The sequence below is a fragment of the Muntiacus reevesi genome, chromosome 5 (assembly GCF_963930625.1).
Source record: "Muntiacus reevesi chromosome 5, mMunRee1.1, whole genome shotgun sequence".
Taxonomy (NCBI): Eukaryota; Metazoa; Chordata; class Mammalia; order Artiodactyla; family Cervidae; genus Muntiacus; species Muntiacus reevesi.
In genome coordinates this window covers 6,516,520-6,533,827 of record NC_089253.1, presented here as the reverse complement: position 1 = coordinate 6,533,827, position 17,308 = coordinate 6,516,520, and the positions used below count along the sequence as shown (strand labels likewise).

Here is a 17,308-nt window from a genome sequence, read left to right as displayed (position 1 = left end):
TTCACCTTAATTTTAATAAGGAAAAAACGTGAACAAAAAACACCTGCCCAAAAGTCACAAATCTAGTAAGTATGTGGAACCGGGAATTTTAATTCATACCTTCCTGCTTCTAGACTTTCATACTTATCTTTCTGTACTTATTAAAATTATTGCTATTATTAATAGCAATGAGTACTTACTCAGTGTCCCTAAATACTTCACCTCTATTAACTTATCTAACCTTCATTCTACAAATAGGAAAACTAAAGCTGATAAAAGGTTTCTTATAAAACAGCCCACATTACAGAGCTCACATTAGTGGAGGTAAGATTTTAACTTAAGCAATAAGAGTCTAAAATTCAGGGGGTTTGTCTCAAAAGGAATTCCAACTCCATATTGCATTATATGGCCAATGCTGGAATTCTGTAGGTCCAGAAAGACACCAATCTATGAAGTCAGCTGAAACGAATCATCAGCCTTCCTCTTGACAGGAACCTAAAGGCTCCTTGCTAGGGTATAATACCAAAAATACAACATCTGATAAGCAAGCAAAACAGAATCACCGTGTTGTGTAATGACTAAAACTACTGTCTCAGGTATAGTGAGTCTTCTGTGTTGAAGTAAGTCAAATATTGGTGGGAAAACTGGTAAGTAGTGATTTTCAGAAGTGTAATAAAGAGGGGCTAATGGGGTAGAACCTGTTTTTCTTGGGAATGTAATCCCTTCTGTAAGTCACAGTTGGATTTAAGAGATCTGACTTAATCTTAAATCAAAAAAGAGATTTGATTTAATCACTTAAAGTGATGGGCTGCAGGTTGGATGCATGAGACAAGTGCTCGGGCCTGGTGCACTGGGAAGACCCAGAGGGATCGGGTGGAGAGGGAGGTGGGAGGGGGGATCGGGATGGGGAATACATGTAAATCCATGGCTGATTCATGTCAATGTATGACAAAAACCACTACAATATTGTAAAGTAATTAGCCTCCAATTAATAAAAATAAATGGGAATAAAAAAATAAAGTGATGGGCTGGAGAATACAGGGAAGATAACAAAGAGAAAAAGGAATATCTTAAAAAACAGCTAATTCTACCAACACAGATTACATTCACCACAATCCACTCAAAGGAAATATTAAAACAAATAGGTTGAAGAAGAGGATGAAAAGAAAAAGGAAGGAAACAGACCAGGAGTATTAGTGCTTTGGGGAGTATTTTAATAATTTTCAAAGAGGATCAAAAAATGGCTGGAATCCCACATTGCCTCTGCTTTGCATCCCTTATTTTTGCATGTCAGTTTTTGTTCAGTTCAGTTCAGTTGCTCAGTCATGTCTGACCCTTTGCGACCCCATGGACTGCAGCACGTCAGGCCTCCCTGTCCATCACCAACTCCCAGAGTTTACTCAAACTCATGTCCATTGAGTCGGTGATGCCATCCAACCATCTCATCCTCTGTTATCCCCTTCTCCTCCTGCCCTCAATCTTTCCCAGCATCAGGGTCTTTTCCAATGAGTCAGCTCTACACATCAGGTGGCCAAAGTATTGGAGTTTCAGTTTCAACATCAGTCCCTCCAATGAACACTCAGGACTGATCTCTTTTAGGATGGATTGGTTGGATCTCTTTGCAGTCCAAGGGACTCTCAAGAGTCTTCTCCAACACCACAGTTCAAAAGCATCAATTCTTTGGCGCTCAGCTTTCTTTATAGTCCAACTTTCACATCCATATATGACTACTGGAAAAACCAGAGCTTTGACTAGACAGACCTCTGTTGACAAAGTAATGTCTCCGCTTTTTAATATGCTGTCTAGGTTGGTCATAGCTTTCCTCCCAAGGTATAAGAGGTCTATGCAGTACACAATATTAGAAGAGGAGAGAAAGTGGTATTAGTAACTGGGCCAGTGTCTAACTCCAATTTGGAGTTTACTGGTAAACCTCGTTTGGTACATGAGGTTTAAGAAACGGTCCCAAATGGAGCCTTCAACTGTTAGTAAAGGATGAGTCCAAATCTGGACTTACTTACTGCTCTTAATCTGTCAGATGGAAAAAAAGAAAGTAAACAGAGAAAAGAGATAAAACAAAGAAGACAGCAAGGGGGTCAGCTCTATGAATGGAAGGGAGACCTGAGGGTAGGGGAAAGGTCCTACATCCACTTCCCTCTCAGGCACATAGAACAGTGAGAATACAAGGTATCATGGTCTCAGTGTGCATGGGAGATTGATTCCAAGAGCCCCCATGGACGCCAAAACCTGCAGATGCTCAAGCTCCTCACGTACAATGTGGCACAGGAACAGAGTCGGCCCTCCAAATCCATGGGATTCACACCCACAATTTCAGCCTAACTTGTATCGAAGTAATCTGGTTAGTTAACTCCTCAGGTACAAAACCAGTGGGCACCCACCGTACTAAGAGTCAGGCAGGTTGTGGCAGAGGAGCCCAGTGTGACTTAGGTTTCATGATTTTCTTATTTAGAACTCACAAGCCTCGGCATGTAAGTGCACTCACAGGTAAAATTTATTACAGCAAAAGGATACAGAGCAAAATCAGCCAAGGGAAAAGGTGTGTAGGGTGAAGTCCAGAGGAAACCAGGCATTTGCTTTCAAGAGTCTTCTCCCAGCAAGATCATATAAGACACACATAAGTTCTCCTACAATAAGTTGTGACAAACTTTGTGAAATATTATGAGCCAGTGAAGGTCATTAGAGAGTGTCCAGGGTTTTATAGAGGGTTGATCACATAAGACCTCTGCCCAGCATTCACCAAAACTCCAGGCTCTCAGAAGGAAAGCAAGTGTTCACTACAAACCTCATTGTTTGCACAAAAGTTTAGTTACACTGAGTCCCTCTTAGCAGTTAGGGTAGTGGGAATGCTCCTGAAATTTAGGTTCCCAGATAGATGGCCAATCCTGCAAGAAGGACTTCATATGAAAAACAGCAGCCTCAGGCTGGCCAAGTTAACCTTTGCTGAACATAAGTTATGCACACTTTTTACACATAATAACATATCTATTGGGGTCACGAAGAGTTGGACATGACCGAGCAATTATGCACGAGAACTAATAATAAATGAGGCCTAATAAAACCTTCGTAATCTATCCATGATGTGCCTTCTGGAGAATATACATGTGTTAGACAACCTTCATTCAGGCAAGAGTTATAAGTGCTGCTGGCTGTGAATTCAACACTAATGAATCAATGATATATATTAAATAAAGTGTCTTTAACTAGAAACACACAAACATACAGGTCATGTATTGACTGGTTGATAAAAACATTGGGATCAGATGCTCACAAGAACTAAATTGGGAGCAAAGGTTTGGTATTCACGAATTCAGTGTGTGTGCTTGTGTGATCTTTATAGAACAGAACTACCAGGGAAAGAAAAGAAGATTCGATTGTACTTGCAGCATCACTTCCTCTGTAAATAAACTACTGAACAGCCTGCCATAAAGATATCTGATTCTGTAGTACACTGGTATGTGTACTTACAACTACTGTAACAACAGACAACAGCTGCAACCCGGGGCGCAGAGGGGCTGTTGCTGAGCAGAGCCGGTGCATGGATGATTTGCCCAAGCACAGGGGAAAGGAAAACTTGGAACCAAGGATAATAGGCTAATTCAGAAGGTGACTGGGAAACATAAGAAGCAGAGCCTGGACCCAGGTGGTGCACTGGTAAAGAATCTGCCAGCAGTGCAGGAGACGCAAGAGACGTGGGTTCAATCCCTGGGTCAGGAAGATCCCTTGGAGGAGGAAATGACAATCCTTTCCAGTACTCTTGTCTGGAGAATCCCATGGAGAGAGGAGCCTGGCGGGCTACAGTCCAAGTGGCCACAAAGAGTCAAACACGACTGGTTGACTGAGAACACACAGCGTGTGCTGCATATAGCACAGAACGTCAAGGTTCTAAAATCTGTAGCTGAGTTGAGGAACCAACAGAAAAAACGAATGAAGGATTCTTTGTTTAACTTTTTATAAATTTATTTATTAACTGAAGGATAATTGCTTTACAGAGTTTTGTTGTTTTCTGTCAAACATCGACATGAATCAGCCATAGGTGTATATCCCCTCTCTCTTGACCCTCCCTCCCATCTCCCTCCTCATCCCACCCGTCTAGTTTGGTACAGAGCCCGTTAGAGCTCCCTGAGACACACAGCGGACTCCCGGTGGGCATCTATTTTACATATGGTGTGTAAGTGTCCACGCTACTCTCCATACATCTCACCCTCCCCTCCCCTCTCCCCAGGTCTGTAAGTCTGTTCTCTATGTCTTGTTCTCCATTGCTGCCTTGCAAAAGAATTCGTCAGTACCATCTTTCTAGATCCCATATATATGCATTATATACAATATTTATCTTTTTCTTTCTGACTTGTGGCTCAGCTGGTAAAGAATCAGCCTGCAATGTGGGAGATCCGGGTTTGATCCCTGGGTTGGGAAGATCCCCTGGAGAAGGAAATGGCAACTCTCTCCAGTATTGTGGCCTGAACTCCATGGACGCTATAGTCCACGGGGTTGCAGAATTGGACACAGCTGAGCAACTTTCACTTTCACTTTTTCACTATGTATAACAGGCTCTATTTTCATCCACCTCATTAGAACTTACTCAAATGCTTTCCTTTTTATGGCTGAGTAATATTCCATTGTGTATATGTACCACAACTTCTTTATCTATTCAGTTGTTGATGGTCATCTAGGTCGCTTCCATGTTCTAGCTATTGTAAATAGTGCTGCAATGAACACTGGGATACACGTGTCTTTTTCAATTTTGGTTTCCTCAGGGCATATGCCTAGGAGTGGGATTGCTGGGTCATATGGTGATTTTATTCCTAGTTTTTTAAGGAATCTCCATACTGTTTTCCATTGTGGCTGTATCAATTTACATTCCCACCAACAATACAAGAGTGTTCCCTTTTCTCCATACCCTCTCCAGCATTTATTGTTCATAGACTTTTTGATGATGGTCATTCTGATCAGTGTGAGGTAATATCTTTATAGTTCTGGTTTGCTTTTCTCTAATAATGAGTGAAGCTGAGAATCTTTCCATATGTTTGTTAGCCATCTGTATGTCTTCTTTAGAGAAATGTCTGTTTAGATATTTTTCCAATTTTTTGATTGGGTTGTTTGTTTTTCTGGTATTGAGTTGTATGAGCTACTTGTATATTTTGGAAATTAATCCTTTGTCAGTTGTTTTGTTATAGCCACACGTTCCGGGAAACAGACTCACTCAGAAGGACAATGCAGATAGTGGAGTGCAGTTTATTACACCGGCGGGGCCCAAGGCAGAGTCTCCTCTTAGCCAAGGACCCTGTCCAGCATCTGTGAAAATCTTTTATACCCCATGTGTACGTGTCCAAACCCACTACCCCAATTCCCTTGAGACTTACATAAACAAAGGAAGGGTAAATACAACTACAATAGCCCCATCATTCACGTGTTATGTGTTCAAACAGTCAATAATCAATAAGCCCGCAGTTACATTCCAGTTAATAACCGATAAGCCTGTGCTTACATTCTGATAGATAGTGTCTGGAGGCAGGGGTGATTAGTGTCTGTTTCCTCTTAGGCGATGAGTAACCTGGATATGATCTTCAAGGTTCCCCTGCCCGGAGGGGGTCTTATCCTTCCATTGTCGTTCCCACAGGCACTAAGCAGAGAGTTCAGAGTCCACTGGAGAGGTGGCCGAGCATGATCAGCACGGACAGGCCTGAGATGGAGTCCAGGCCCTATGAATTCCTTCTTCAGTTTCATTTGCTATTATTTTCTCCCATTCTGAGGGCTGTCTTTCACCTTGTTAACAGTTTCTTTTGCTGTGCAAAAGCTTTTAAGTTTAATGTTTCAGGCTAAAGCTGGATTCAATGAAACAGGCGAGGAATGGACTTTATATCAGACAACTGAGAAGAGAAGTTGTAGTCACAGTTCAACTTCAGAGAATGGTCAGGACTCCCAGGGCTCGTCTGCCAGCTTATCTAATGTGGGATATGCTTCCTGTCACTAACAGACAAGGGTTAAAGGGTACAAGCAACTACTCCAAAGGCAAAGCTCAACAGAAGCCACACAGTTGTAGAACATTGCTGGAAATGTTATCTCCATCTGCTTTGGGAGACGAAAATGTATTTTTCCCCAAGTATCCTATTACAGATTTAAATAAATAACTAATCATTTCTCACCACCACCATAAAAGAAACCCAAAAGTGAAAGTGTTAGTCGTTCATTGGTGTCTGACTCTTTGGGACCCCGTGGATTATAGCCTGCCAGGCTCCTCTGTCCATGAATTCTCCAGGCAAGAATGCTGGAGTGGATTGCCATCCCTTCTCCAGGGGATTTCCCTGACTCAGGGATTGAACCCAGGTCTCCTGCACTGCAGGCAGATTCTTTACCATCTGAGCCACAAAGGAATCAAAAGAAACCCAAGGCAGAGAGCTATTCTAGAACTTGAAGTCTAAATCTGCCTACTAATCAATACCTCCTATAAAAGTCTTCTGTCAGCACAAACCTGGAATTAAATTTCAGAAATCATCTTGTCAAAATGTATATCAGGTGACTTGGAAATCTGTCACAATTAACAGTCATTCTAAGTAAAAAATATTATTTACACAATACCATGGGGTCTATATCTGAGATGCAAAAACAGGTTTGGATATTGGCTTACATCACCCAGTAGATGACATATTTACCACCAAGCTGCAAACAGGGTCTCTGCAACACAAGCCACTTAAAAAGATTTCTTGTATATTTCATTGCCTAATAAAAAGCCTGATGAGAAACTTTTATTGTCATACATTTTCATATTTTTGAGCTCTGGCAAACACATTCCTGACAGCAAGGTAATCAATATAAATAAGGAAAGGCATTTTAAAGGAACTTTTAATCTTCAGAATTGAGGTTTGCATCAAAGTCTCCTTGATTTGCACACCCTCCCAAAGCATTTTTTCCCAATTATCTTTTGTGTTCTTTCTGGCCGCTGCTGATGAGTAATTTTACAACACGAATGCTATTAAAACATGCACTCATGACCCCATTGTGATACAAAGCAAATAATGCGCATGGGGAATGCAAGCACAAAACTGCTAATCTTGCTTTTTAAATGCGTCTGAACTTGACCTATTGGAATGCTCATTATAGAATGCATGACCGCTTGACAAAACACAGGAGGCAAGACACCATCTCAGGAAGGCAGATACCCTGAAAATAAATCCCTTGAAGGATTGTAACGTGGTAGGAATTGATTGAGAAAAATGCAGTTCCACGTAGTGAAGTAGCCTGCTTAAATCTTACAAACAAGTCGCTACTCATAAAAGCCCTATAAATGAGGGCACTGTGGCAGCTGATTTGATCCACGAATGACTTTTAGGTGAAAGAAAACAATGAATAACAATGGAACATCAAGAGCACACACTTAGAGAAGCAGACAGCATAATGTCTTTTGTTGTCGTTGTTGTTTAGTTGCTAAGTCATGTCCCATTCTTTGCGACCTCATGGACTGTAGCCCACCAGGCTCCCCTGTCCATGGGATTTTCCAGGCAAGAATACTGGAGTGAGTTTCCATTTCCTTCTCCAGGACATCTTCCAGGCCCAGGGATTGAACTCTCATCTCCTGCACAGACAGGCGGATTCTTTACCACTGAACCACCAGAAAGTCCTTTACTCTGAAGCAAATATTTTTTATCCTAATGCAAGGTTTTCCAATTTTGCATGCCTTAGAACCTAAACGTGACCGTAATCATGTATGCTGAAGCATTTTTACTCATTCTGTCCACTCTAAAATGACAGGCTCACAGCCAGCACAGAAACACAAGATGGAATAAATCTTAGAGAAAATTCTGGTCTGCATTTTTCTGATGGGGGAATCACACTAGTTTTCAAATGTCACTGGAACACAGGTGTCTACAACAAAGCAAACCACTCATATTCCACCTACGTAAATGTCAGACATACCTGTGAGCTTTTATCCTATTATTCTTTATTTTGTGTAATGTGTAAATTAAAAAAAAAAAAAAAAACGGAAATGATGACATATTGGGGAAAATAAACCAAATTCGTTAAGCAGAACTTTCTGTATGGGTGTAAATATTTACAGTATAGTCAATGTTTAGGCAAATAGAAATTGTCAATAATCAAGTATGAAAACTCATCATTAGAATTCACAATGAACATATATTTTATTAATTTTTCTGAAGAGAAATATGCATAGTTTCAACATCTTAAAATTATATAAATATTTCAGTGTTTAATGAGCATAATTATGAGCTTGGAGAATAATGCCAAAACACAAAGAAACCAAAAATAAAATCCAAACTGCAAACCCAGCATAGTAGATTTAGAGACTAGAATTCCATAATCCCCAATTATACATCCTGCTGAACTGAAAGTTACAAGAGCGGTGAGAAGCTTGGAATTATCCTACATTCAAAATCTTTCAAAGGAACATTTCTTAAATATCACTCATTTAATATCTTCACAAGTAAGACTAGTGTGATCATTTGGTCTTTCATAGGATGAAAAAACACTAACATACTCAAAATCCTGGAAAAAAATTCTTGACTATTACTGCCAAAGGCATGAAATGCGTTTACAATTAAAGGAATTTTAGGGATATTTATCCAACCTTCATTTGTTTAGCAAAACAATGAAGGTTTTCTACAATGTACCACAATTCTATACCGATAAACTTACATATATAAATAATTGTATTTTTTCCCAGTTCTTTCAGTGTTGAATCTGACGTACTGCTTCCTCTCCAGCACCGCATAAAATGACACTTCCGTTCAGCTCAACAAGAATCAAGCGCCTAGACTTCTGATTATCTCACATTGTCACAAGTGAACTATGTTCTCTTCAATTGTGAACCTGCCACTACTGAATGCTTATTAATGGAAGCTGAAAACTATCATTACACATTATTGTAGAATGTCATTTCACATAGGCAATTTTTCCTTAAATCCATCATAAAAATATTCTTTCACATACATATGCATATACATAATTTAAATACAAATATCTACAAAGCTTTGATGAAAATATATAATACGATGTCTTTGTTGAGCATAAGGAAAAAGATAACTTTATTTCCATCCAGGAAAAAATAGCTACAATGCAGGTGCTTTGTATAATTATTCCTACAAAGCTTTTTTAGAATTATTTCTAGTTCTAAGATTAAGGCCTTGTTTTAATTCACTAGGATGTCTCAAAAGCACCTGATTTTTCTCCATCAAACCTTAAATAAGCAAGTAACTGGCACCACCCTCCAACAATTCCTAGTTCAACTCTCATAGATAAATACAGCTGTCTCCAGCCACATTGGGCCTGATCTAAAATACTCAAGAGGAATTCAGATGACAGTTACACAGGATAAAGAGGTGGCTTTGTTTTAGAAATCTCAGGAGAGACAGTGGTGCCAATCTGCTTGTGGGTACTTCTTTACATGCCCAGAAAATATAAATTCTTTCAGTTAACAATGGCTGTAACTCAGAAAAGCCTGTGTTTTTACATAGAGATGTGTTTTATTTTGACTGTACTATCAAAACACCTATTAAGGAAGATTTGCCCGGAATGTATCCTTCTTCACCACCCTCTCCTCCTCTCCTCTGCATGCTTGCCATAGTGCGTCCTTGTGAGTTTAGCAGAGGCAGATATTATTTCTATTTTTATGCACGTGGTCGAATACTTTTCAGGGCTAAAGGCTACAAGTCTTCTGGTTTCTAACCCAGGATCCTGTTCACTCTTCACACTGGAGGTGGCTGAATAAAATGATAAAATTAGAAGTCTCAGGGAAGAACAGAACTGCTGCCAATTATTCCCACTTTTTAAAGTGATGTTTACTTTTCCCAACTCTGAACTTAAATTTTAATGAAAAGAACAAGACCATAAAGAAACTTCTCTCCTAATGTCATCTGGTGAGCAAATATTGGCCACCTTTAAATAAGAATATAATTGTACCTAGTGGGTACCCAGGTATGTGATTCATGATGCCAAGCTGACTCAAGAGCTGGTATTTTCCTGAGCTGGACAGTCTCTGGGGGTTTGCAGCTTAAACTGTGTGGCACATCTAATCACTGAGCCTGGCGTGCAACCCCGGTCAGTTCTGGCACGTGTGTGCATTTTGCCTTCCTTAAGACTCAGCTTCCCAGGTGGTGCTAGTGGTGAAGAACACACCTGCCAATGCAGGAGACTTAAGAAACACGGGTCAGATCTCTGAGTCAGAAAGATCCTCCAGAAGAGAGCATGGCAATCCACTTTGGTATTCTTGACTGGTGAATCCCCATGGACAGAGGGGCCTGGCGGGCTACTGTCCATTGGGTCACAAAGAGTCGGACACAACTGAAGCAACTTAGCACTCAAGCTTCAGCTGGAGAGCTGAGTATATATATAGCAGCCAATCCATTGGCTAAGGAGAAAGTGGTTAAATATTCCAAGGTATCCACTCCAGCTGAGCCTTGTATATATACACACATACACATATATATGGGCTACCTGGTGGCTTAGATGGTAAAGACTCTGCTGGCAGTGCCAGAGACCTGGGTTTGATCCCTGGGTTGGGGAGATCCCCTGGAGAAGGGCATGGCAACCCACTCCAGTGTTCTGCCTGGAGAATTCCCATGGACAGAGGAGCCTGGCGGGTTACAGTCCATGGGATCACAAAGAGTCGGACATGACTGAGAGCACTGTGCTTGTGTATATATATATAAATATATTCTGTGTTGCATATATATAGTAGACAAGCTTGCCTCCCATATCATGCCTTGTGGATATTTCTCACCACTAAAATGAATTTTATAGTTATCCTAAAATGATAACTATCTTCAGATGAATGTGTGATGTAGGTGAACAGATACACTGTTGACACAGCAGAATGTCTTTTTCAGCCTCTGCCTTTTTAGGAAGATTTCACTCTCTGGGTAGAAGGATAAGCGCTGAGAAATATGACCTTGCAGTGACAGAATGTCAATGCGCAGCATGGGCAGTTGAAGCAGTGCGTGGCAGCCTCCCTTTATTGCCACATATACTAAAGCATTTATGTGGCGCTGGTCCTCATCGAAATATCGGGGTTGTCTCCAGGTCAACCGGCAGCTCATCAAAGCTCTAATTCGTATAGAAGCCAAATAGAATTCTGATCAAAAGTAAAGCTTCTACAAAAATTCAAGTAACAATGAAAATGAGAGGATTCCTAAAGATGAACCAAACGCAACATTCTTTACATTTTTCCAACAGAGTAATAGCTAGTTTCGCCACACATCTGAGCATCTATGCTATGAAAATAAAGCATTAACATGTCCTGATCTGTTAAACAGTTTTTCTTTCTTTGATTCCCTTTTTCCTCCCTTCCAGTTTTGCTCCTATGAGGCATTTCCTGCACTTACCAATTGTTAAATTGCAGTATTAAGACTACTGGGGATTCTGCACCAGTGTAAAATACAATAAAAAACTATTTTTAGCTTCTATAAACAAGAACATCAAACTTTTGTATAGGAGAAAATAAAAATTCTGTGTATTAGCTTCAGAAACATTACTGGTGTCTGTTCTAAAACAATGCTGCTTAACTCTGCTAATTTTAAATGATTCACATGACCTTTTTTCTCTTTTCCCTTATTGGACATTTCTTTGCTAAGTATTGGAAATCTGCTTTTTTTCTTTGGAAAACCTCATCTAGCTAGCTTTTGCAACTCTGTCCTTTAAGAATACTACAGAATGAAATAAAGAAGTTGGGGGTAAAGGAGGGGAAATTTAGACAGAAGGAAAAAGAGTTCTCATTGTTCTGTGGTAGTAGAACTAAATGTCCATCTCATTATGCTTGATTTCATTTATTTCCTGTCTCAGGAGTTTACAAAAAGCTGACTCTCTTCTCCTGAACAAGAAGTGTGTTATGGTCATGTGAATAGAGAACCAAAGTCATTTGTTTTAATATCAACATTTCCCTGGGTGGTTAGAAAGCTGCTGAAGTTATGACTTTGGTCTATGACTTTAAATTTAAAATTACAATATTAGCATTTCCTAGAAACTATACTACTTGTATTTTCCATTACAAACTCCTGGAAAACATAATCCCTTTACTACAACTGACATATTTTAAAATTGCTATCTGGAAATAGGCTCTAATCAGCAAAACATATAAGACTAAGTAAGAAATTAGAAGAGACATGGGGAAAAGACTGATTTTCTGTTTCTGAATGTGGAATTAACACTCATAGATTACTTTCCACCTAACACTAAATAGAGTTTATGGGGAGGTCCAAGCCAGCAGATGTGACTTATTAAATGTATATGTCACAGGGAGTGGGGAAGCCCCTTTCAGTAGCAGAGATTACTAAAGTCTAGTCTGTGACAAACTCAATGGATGACTTGAAGGAAGTTTTCATCTCCCTTTGGGCCTCAGATTCTTCAACTGCACAATTAGAGTAGTTCCAGCTTCAGCAATCAGTAGCTCAGTCGTGTCTGACTTTTTGTGACCCCATGAACTGCAGCATGCCAGGCTTCCCTGTCACTCTCTCCCTGAGTTTGCTCAAACTCATGTCCACTGAGTCAGTGATGCCATCCAACCATCTCATCACTTTATGTTTCTATAATATATTAAAGTATCCTGGATAACACAAGAAAAGGAATCTGCTTATCAGAGAAGCACTTTAAAATGTGTCTCATGGGGTGTTTAGAAAAATCACTGTTCCACTGAGTTTACCAACCTTAAAGAAAAAAGAAACATATTTTTTTACTTAAAATTTTTTCTTCTTAATATAATAAATATTATTTATCACCAACTTGATCTATTGATGACAATCCTGGCCCATTTGCTTCCAGCAAGCCTCTTTAATGATGACTTATAATTTAAATCCAGTACCTACTGTTAACGCTTCAAACAAACTCTGATTTGGGGGGTTATGAGTAACATGGATCCATTGATTAAATCAATTCAGCCTATGCTTTGTTTACATTGCTTTATTTGTTTGTTTTAAATGTTTATACTATCCCAATGCCCGAGTGGTGTTTAAAGTCAGTAATTTAAAAAAAAGAAAAACAAAAAACTATCAATCATCTAAACTTTAACTTGAATTTAAAAAAACAACAAACAATAAAGACAAAAATGAAAAAACACCCCAAGACAAAAACAGCAAGCTTTAAATGTATGTGAGTGGGGTCTGTGTGTGTATGTGTGTATGAATCTGAGTTTAGTATTATAAAATAATTGATACATAAAAATCACAGCATTCCCTTACACAAAACAGGAAATTCAAAAAAGATTAAAAACTGAGTGGAAAATTCCATTGGATTCATGGTCTGGGGGCATATAGAGAGAATTTCCTTTCCTTTGTCTACATAGTTCATTTCTTAGAACAATCCTGTAAAAAAACTGATAGTTTCTTCCAAAAAAAAAAAAAAAAATCAGAGAACTGAAAGGTATAGGTTAAAAAAAAACTGTAAAGATGATTCTTCTGTCTGTGCGTGTGTGCTCAGAAGCTCAGTCACGTCCGACTTTCTGCTACCCTGGGGACTGTGGCCCACCAGGCTCCTCTTTCATGGCATTCTCCAGCTGAGACTGCTGGATTGGGTTGCCGTGATCTCCTCCAGGGGACCTTCTGACCCGGGGATCAAAGTCGTGTCTTCTGTGTCTCCTGTGTTCCCCGCATTGCAGGTGGATTCTTAACCCACTGAACTCCCCGGGAAGCCCTTATTTTGTTCAGAGTTTCTCAAAAAGGAGCCGTTGCTTTCGGAGATTGTGGGCCCACCAAAATTAAATGTAATGTTTTGTAGGTGTGTCATAATATTCATTTTAATCAAGTTCTCAAAAATACACATTGCTAAAAAGACTAATAACTACAGATCTGATACAAATGAGAAATCTTCATCCCAGAGTGAAGAGCAATTTTCCGTAGTCACACCATTAGCCAGTTAACAGCCCCAGAACCCAAATGCCTAAGGTTACGCTGCTGCACACTCAACTTCGTGCCATCTTGTGAATAAACTCTGCCTGCTTTATCTTTTGCAAACCTAAAGTAAGCTTACAGAGATTTCAAGGATACCATTTCAATTTTAACATTTATTGCCATTAAAATTACTTTTTAAAGATCAGTCTGACAAGAATTAGCCCCAGAGAAAGAATTCCTCTAAACAAAACAAAGCTCTCATACACACAGGATGAAGTCCTAGTTTCTTTCCTACTTACAGAAGCAAAAATTACCTATGTCTAACACTCAGTGTTTGAACATCCACTGGAATTTAAATAAAATAGGCAGAGTTTCATCTAGTATAGCTGACCTACTTGGAAAGATCATTCATCTTCTTCCACCAGTTTTACTGAGATGAGGTTTATTAACATAATCACATAAATAAATTATAATTAGTAAAGAATATTGCATATAAGCCTGTACTAGCTCATTTCTTTTTACCAGTTTTCTCTTGTTATGTGCTTTTATGAAAATTATTTTTATTTTAGAAAGTTGCCAAGATGTACTGGTTATTAAATATGCCTTCAGAGCTAAATCTGCAGGAACATTGCACATTTCCCATATCTTTTTCTGACTCACTTTCCTTCCAGAGAGAACAAAAAGAGTTCCAAGGAGAGGAAGAAATAACTGTAATATGTTTATGGGCATTTAATGCTAGATGGTTTAGCATGCTTGATTGCTATTGGTGAGTCAGAGCAAAAAGATGACAGTAGAATCTATCATGTTATGTTATATCATGCAAAATTTTAACAAAGGCAAGACAAGCTATGTTGCTGATTTCAGCAATGTGCTATATTTGACAGCAATTCTACAAAAGAAAACCACTAAATTGTAAAAATGCCTTAATTCTTAAGGTAGTGAAATATATTTTCTGAGCTGAGAATATAATGGGCAGGGAGCATAACCTGATAGGATCACACAGCACAATCCCTACAGGGACTTTAAACTCAGTAATTCTTTATCAAGACCCAGAATGCCAGACAGTGCAACACTAATATTCTTGACTCAGAACTTAAATTTCCATAACTGAGTAAGTATTTCCTCTTGTATAAAGAGTAAAATACAGGTTTCCTATTCAAGGAAGTGACCACACTTTGTCTTCACCATAAACCAATGTGTGAAAAAGAGAAAGAATTTATATTTCAGTGACCATTGGCAGACACAATACCCTTTGGTCTTAAAAATGCAGACTAAGAGACTAAAACCTAAAGATAAACTACACTGGGAAAAAAGGAAATAATAATGGAGGTCAAAATGCTGAAAAAGGAAAAAAAGTTATCAGTCTGTATGTCCCTTTATAATTTATATTAATGACATTTCCTCATTAAAATGCAATAGTGATAGATTAAATAAATTGGGAATGGAAAGGAGTGATTAAATCATCGTGTCTAACACATGACAAGGGAGAGCAGATTTCCCTAGACAAAGGAACAAAGATGAAAGAAAAATATTTTAAAAAATCAATAGATATTATATCAGCATCTGCAAAAGGTTCATTGAGCATAAAGCCTACAGATATCAAGTAGAGGTATTAGCATCAGTAGTGAGCAAGCAATACAAAGTACCCGTATCAACTCAGAATCCTGTGCTATATTTTCAGACACCTAATATATTGGCCTGGAGCTTTTCTAAATCAATGCTTCTCTGTTTATACTCATGTAGAAAATGCAATCTGAGTTTCAAAGCATTTTTAATTTTGTTCAATCTCACATTTGTTCAACCAAAAACAATTTAAAAGAGAACCAAGGCTACCAGCCTCACAATGAGCAAGTACAACTCCTCACTAGGGAGTTCTTGAATCTGCCATAAAAATCAACAGTGTGCACCTAATAGTTTTCTTTTAATCTGAGCAGTGAAAAGTGAATAATCACATCAGATATCCTTCAGGGCCTCTTTGGTTTCCAGATTAAACATGTAATGTGACCTGTCATCCTGCCACATTCTCTCCGCATTTCCATTTTAAATAATCATAAATAAGAAAACCTTGCTACTGTTTGGCATGACACAGCTGTTTGATTCAGCTGCATTTCAAAGCCTTAGAAATTGCACTCATTCCTTCTTTAGAGTCCTTGTTCATCTCAGAGGTTTTTCAACTGAAAGATTCTTTATTGTACTCAAATCTTGTCCCATAGGAATTGTTTTGATTACTCAGCTTATGAAGAGTCTTAGAAATCGAATTGGGTCCACAGCAAAAAACACCAACTGTTTTCCTGGGAAGACAAAGAGAGAAAATGGAAAATCAGATGGAAAATTAGGCAGAACATGACAAGAAGTATGTTTCAGCAGTGTGTTTAAAGTGTTAATAAAGTTAATTTCTCTATCTATACATCTTTGTATACGAATAATTTTCTGACCACTGTATTACCAAATGTAAGAGAATATATTTTATTTACCTCATGCTTTTTATGCTAGAAATCAAGACAATTCAAAAAATATAACACATATTTGTTAATTAGCAGAGAGACTGAGCAGTCTGCATATCACTGATGAGGGCAGAAATCAAGTCAAGAGCAGCAACTGATAGATGTCAACTGCCTCACATGTGACATATGAACAGATTCCCATCCACCCTGGACCATATCAGTTCTTCTCATACTAGATGCTTTATAGACATTTTTTTTCCTATAAAGATCTCATGGATTTTCACCAGACATGGTGAATAAGACAAAAGACAAGGAAGTTATTACCAATTTGGAAGAATAATTTTAAGTGACTAATTTACATCCACATTAAAACAATAAGAATATTAATCTGGATACATTTTCTTTTATTTATGTTCCACAATAATTGTAACAAATGCCAAGCAGGTTTTATTATTGACCAACATTTCAGGAGACAAATTATACATATTCCTAACAAATAGAATAAATACATTCCATGAAATGACTACTATTTCACATTGATTCCCTTCAAAGTTTGTTGATTTGTATTGAATTCTTCCTAGGATATAAAAATGATTAATAATTCTAATCACAGCTTAGATAAATATTTTATGTATTCATTATCTGAGAATAATTGTTGCTGAACAGAAAGAATCCATTTAAATGGGTACCTAAATTTGTAATAAGTACTGAAAATACAGGTTTATTGAAAATTTTAACTTTGAAAAATGAAACAAAGAACCACAAAATAAATTTCTACTTGCACCCATGATGGAGTAATAGGGACTAGATTTTCCCTCTTGCACTTAAAAAATAGGACAAAACAAAGAACATATAAAACTATTATTTCCAGATACTGGCCAATAGGCAGCACAGAACTGTTCATCCCTAAGAAAAATGAAAAAAATAAGGTGAGCCCCAAAATTGTCTCTACTTGTTGCCTGAAGGCGATTTAAAAGATGAAGCGCAAGAGGGGTGGAAGGGGGGATCTCAAGAGGGAGAGGATATGTACATAATTAT

At 38.4% G+C, this 17,308-nt stretch overlaps 1 protein-coding gene across 4 annotated transcripts in view; it reads right to left on the bottom strand.

Moving 5' to 3' along the window:
* Positions 1 to 9,699: 9,699 nt before the first annotated feature.
* Positions 9,700 to 17,308, bottom strand: part of NOX4 (NADPH oxidase 4) — a 175,328-nt gene continuing 167,719 nt past the window's right edge. For all 4 annotated transcript variants that reach the window (XM_065936840.1, XM_065936841.1, XM_065936843.1 and 1 more), the window contains one exon: positions 9,700 to 16,117. In XM_065936840.1, coding sequence (XP_065792912.1) covers positions 15,997 to 16,117 — 121 coding nt within the window. In that variant the 3' untranslated portion in view covers positions 9,700 to 15,996. The remainder of the gene's footprint in view (positions 16,118 to 17,308) is intronic.